We start from the raw sequence: 450 nt of genomic DNA on the forward strand, positions 1-450 counted from the left end.
TCTCCTCATGGTTTTTTGGGGGTCTCCTCCTGTTTCTTTGGGGTCTCCTCATGGTTTTTTGGGGGGGTGTCCCCCCTGCTCCGGCAGGTTCAACGGTGCCCCGTACCGCAGCACCTGCCTTCTCCAACCCACCAGCAGCGCCTTGGTCAACTGCACTGAGTGGGTAAGTCGAGGCAGGATGACCATTTTGGGGGGAGCCACCAGAACTTGGGGGGCTGCCCCACTGATCTTTTGCCCCACCCACCCCAGCCCCCTTTCGTGGTGACCTTGGACGAGGTGGAGCTGATCCACTTCGAGCGGGTCCAGTTCCACCTGAAGAACTTCGACATGGTCATCGTCTACAAGGACTACAGCAAGAAGGTCACCATGATCAACGCCATCCCCGTCGCCTCCCTTGACCCCATCAAGGAGTGGCTCAAGTAGGCTCCACCCCTTCCCCCGCCTGCCCCG

At 60.2% G+C, this 450-nt stretch overlaps 1 protein-coding gene across 1 annotated transcript in view; it reads left to right on the top strand.

The window, feature by feature from the left end:
- SUPT16H (suppressor of Ty 16 homolog (S. cerevisiae)) overlaps positions 1-423 on the top strand; it is a gene marked incomplete at its 5' end in the record, with an annotated part of 9,006 nt that extends 8,583 nt beyond the window's left edge. The window contains 2 exons of the mRNA XM_010574296.1: positions 88-163; positions 250-423. Coding sequence (XP_010572598.1) covers positions 88-163; positions 250-423 — 250 coding nt within the window. The remainder of the gene's footprint in view (positions 1-87; positions 164-249) is intronic.
- Positions 424-450: the final 27 nt, after the last annotated feature.

This window comes from Haliaeetus leucocephalus, unplaced genomic scaffold (genome assembly GCF_000737465.1).
Source record: "Haliaeetus leucocephalus isolate CR32 unplaced genomic scaffold, Haliaeetus_leucocephalus-4.0 Scaffold423, whole genome shotgun sequence".
In the NCBI taxonomy this organism is placed as follows: Eukaryota; Metazoa; Chordata; class Aves; order Accipitriformes; family Accipitridae; genus Haliaeetus; species Haliaeetus leucocephalus.